General features: G+C 45.1%; 1 protein-coding gene across 1 annotated transcript; it reads left to right on the top strand.

Moving 5' to 3' along the window:
• LOC109838961 lies at positions 262-1,131 on the top strand. Its single transcript, XM_020407393.1, has 2 exons — positions 262-384; positions 565-1,131. The coding sequence occupies exons 1-2, from the start codon at positions 262-264 to the stop codon at positions 1,129-1,131; spliced, it is 690 nt and encodes a 229-aa protein (XP_020262982.1).

Here is a 1,305-nt window from a genome sequence, read left to right as displayed (position 1 = left end):
GAAAGTTCATCCACCACTTCCTAGCTGACACCAAACAGAAGCTCCCCCTTATGTGCTGATCCAAATGAGGCAAGGACCAGAAGAAAGCCTCTGGGCCTACTTCAAGAGATTTTAAGCTAAGAGGTTTGAAGTCAATGATCCTAGAAGCACAGTCACCATGTCAACACTCATCACTGGTTGCAGAGCAATGAACTGGCCGACTCTCTTGCTAGGAAACCAGTCATCAATTATGAGCAATTGATGACCAAAGCCCATGGATACATGGACATGAAGGAAGCCCGGGCTTACAAGGCTTCTGCGAGGAGCATGGAGGCTCCCATTGCCACGACTTCAACAACACCAGCAACTATGGCTGTTCCATCAAACCCTCCAACAGTGCCAATGGTAATTTTGCCCCCTGAACTGATCAGGAGTCCTCCGAAGCTAGAATAGCACAAGAATCCTCCAAGGGCCAACCCCCATCCTAATCAATCTGATAAGAGGAATCAGCAGAGAAATCTATCACCAAAGGAGCCTCTAACCATCTTCGACACCTCACTTACTAATGCCTTGTCTATGGTCCAGAGGGAGGAATATCTCAAAGATCCTACACCCAAGATGACACCAGATCCTAGAAGCAGGGACACCAAGCAATTTTGTCTTTACCATCAGGATCACGGGCACCTTACCAGTGATTATGGAATCCTCAAGAGGGATATAGAGGATCTGATTGAGAGGGGATACTTGAGAAATCTCACTTCCTGGAGAGATCGCAATGATACTTCCCTAACCAGAAATGATAGGAGATCCCGCTCGCGATCACTTCGGCCTCGACCTCAAATAGACGAGCGACCCCTAGAGACTACTCATAAAGGAGTCATCAATGTAATAAGTGGTGGTCCTACAATTACGGGGTCATCCAATAATGAGCGAAAGAGATATGCTAGAAGAACGCTGCAAGTTGACCATAATTCCAAGAAGACGAAGACAGAAGAGCTCATATCTTTTAGCGATGATGACCTACAGGGTGTTGAGACACCCCATGATGATCCTCTTGTTATCACTGTAGTCATTAATGGTTATCAGGTGAAAAGATTTATGGTCAACACCATAAGTTTGATGGACGTCTTATATACCAGTGCCTTCAATTAGATGGGAATTGACAAATCCCACCTCCTCCCTTGCAGAGGACCCCTTGTGGGTTTCACTAGTCTTGCTGTCTTATCAGAAGGAATGATAACTTTGTCATTAGTATTAGGAGAATATCCTAGGCAAATCACTACCCAAATCTAGTTTTTGGTAATGGATTTGAAGTCAGGCATAATG

The sequence above is a fragment of the Asparagus officinalis genome, chromosome 4 (genome assembly GCF_001876935.1).
Source record: "Asparagus officinalis chromosome 4, Aspof.V1, whole genome shotgun sequence".
In the NCBI taxonomy this organism is placed as follows: domain Eukaryota; kingdom Viridiplantae; phylum Streptophyta; class Magnoliopsida; order Asparagales; family Asparagaceae; genus Asparagus; species Asparagus officinalis.
The sequence above is the reverse complement of the archived record's forward strand: the minus strand, read 5'-3'. Positions and strand labels throughout refer to the sequence as shown.

What these genes read in the sequence shown, in the direction of transcription:
- LOC109838961 (XM_020407393.1), top strand. Translation starts at nt 262, where the DNA reads ATGGACATGAAGGAAGCCCGGGCTTACAAGGCTTCTGCGAGGAGCATG. An exon ending in ACCCTCCAACAGTGCCAATG is followed by an intron (nt 385 to 564) that starts GTAATTTTGCCC and finishes TCTATGGTCCAG; the next exon opens with AGGGAGGAATATCTCAAAGA.